This window comes from Monodelphis domestica, chromosome 1, assembly GCF_027887165.1.
Source record: "Monodelphis domestica isolate mMonDom1 chromosome 1, mMonDom1.pri, whole genome shotgun sequence".
Taxonomy (NCBI): Eukaryota; Metazoa; Chordata; class Mammalia; order Didelphimorphia; family Didelphidae; genus Monodelphis; species Monodelphis domestica.
In genome coordinates, this window is record NC_077227.1 from 720,267,807 (window position 1) to 720,269,714 (window position 1,908).

The window sequence follows — 1,908 nt, forward strand, 5'->3', positions numbered from 1 at the left end:
CTATGGGATCCACATTAAGTCACTTGCTCTCTTTCCGCCTCACTTTTGTAATCTGTAAAGTAGTTATAAAAATAGTAGGATTATAAGTATAAGATAAGCTAATATATAACTTTTGAAATATTTTAAAAGGATATATAAATAGTAGCTATCATTATTATTGCCTGAAAATCATTTAAAGCAGGGCAGATAAGTTTATTTCTTAATGCTTCAATTCAACTAAAAATAACAACTTTTTTATCTTCAGAACATTAAATAGGAAGAATTCATATGGCACAGTGACTCTTCTCAGTCTGAATTTATTAGAATAAATGAGAAAAATGAGATAGTAAGTGCTAAGAATGGTCACTCATATTTTACTAGCTCTTCAACGTTTACAAAGTATTTTTACTCCTAAATTATTTTACTATATGTTATACAATAATTTTCTCCCCATTTTACAAATTAGGAAATTGAGTTTTGGCCAATTAAGTGAATTTGCCTAAGGTTGCACTGTTAGTTAATGGATTTGAAATAGGTTGGTTCGACAAAGGAAGATGTGGTGACATGAAATAATATATTTCCTAGGGTAAAAAACTGAAGGGAGAGTTTTTTTTTTCAGGAAAAAAATGGAAGGGGCTGGAGGGAAAAAGGCAGGACCTCAAGGGAAAAGCAGTCTTGACAATGTTGATTTTCTGTCCTTTGACCACCTGAAGGAGACTCACTCTTTGAAGGTTGTGAGTGGGTCTGATTTTGAGTAGGGAAAAGGGAGGGGAGAACTCCTCCAAATATTCAGAGCCTTGAGCATGATAGGGCTCCTCTTTTTACTTGCTGTTTTACATTCCTTCTTCCCCCAAGCTCCTCCCTGATGTTCAAAAGCTTTATTAAAAGGTCTGTCCTTGGGGGGAATGAATCAGCACTGGACAGAGCTCAGTGTGAAGATGGCATCCCTCACTCAGGTCTTCTGCCTCCTGCTTTTCTGGCTAACAGGTGAGGAATCACAATGTGTAGAAGAGATCATGAAGGATGGGAGACTAGGAGAGGGTCTTTACAATCTGAGCTTTGCCACATTCTCTTTCTCAGTCAGAACAGTCTTTGAGAAATGATTTAGAAGTCAGAGCAAAGGAAATTTGTGAAGATGAATTAATATATTTCACATGTTAAAGAATAGAGGTAAGTTTGGGGAAGGAGCAAAAACTCTTTTGGATCTCTAACCTCAAATATCTGTTTAATTCCAGGTTCCCAAGGGGAAGTTGTTCTGACTCAGTCTCCAGCCTCTGTGTCTGTGTCTCTGGGAGAGAGAGTCACCATCAAGTGCAAGGCCAGTCAGAGCCTTTTACACAGTGATGGGAACATTTACCTTCATTGGTTACAACAGAAAGTAGGAAAATCTATTAAATCAATGATCTACAGAGTTTCCAATCTCTACTCTGGGGTTCCCCCTCGGTTCAGTGGCAGTGGGTCTGGGACGGATTTCACCCTCACAATCAGCAGTGTGGAGCCTGAGGATGTTGCCATGTATTACTGTTCTCAAGGCACTCACTGGTGTACACAGTGCTTCAGCCCTGAACAAAAACCTCCCCATTTTATTCAATCCTGACTCAGGGGAATATCTGCTTTCCCCTGAGGCCTAGGCTCACAGCAGCTGCTATCTAGAATCAAAATAAGGTCTAGCTTAAATTTCTTTTACAACCTCTATGTTCAGTCCCTATTATTTACTCCATTGCTCAAGAGAAAGTGTTATATGAAAGAAAGATCCCTGTACAAAGGACCCCTTTCCTCCATCTAAAATAAAAAGTTATCCCTAAACATTGTTATACTGTGAAATGTTCTTGGTTCAATATTCCCAATAACGTTACTCCAAAATGTCTTGTGTTGCAAATTTGGCTGAGATGACTTTTCTAGTTGGGTCATTTTCCTCCCTAAGTAGAA

General features: G+C 38.4%; 1 gene segment (V, D, J or C); it reads left to right on the forward strand.

The window, feature by feature from the left end:
* The first annotated feature begins 917 nt into the window (after nucleotides 1–917).
* LOC100617109 (immunoglobulin kappa variable 2-30-like) lies at nucleotides 918–1,576 on the forward strand. The segment is given in 2 exon segments: nucleotides 918–966; nucleotides 1,215–1,576. Coding segments are annotated over 2 exon segments (411 nt in total).
* The last annotated feature ends 332 nt before the right edge of the window (nucleotides 1,577–1,908 follow it).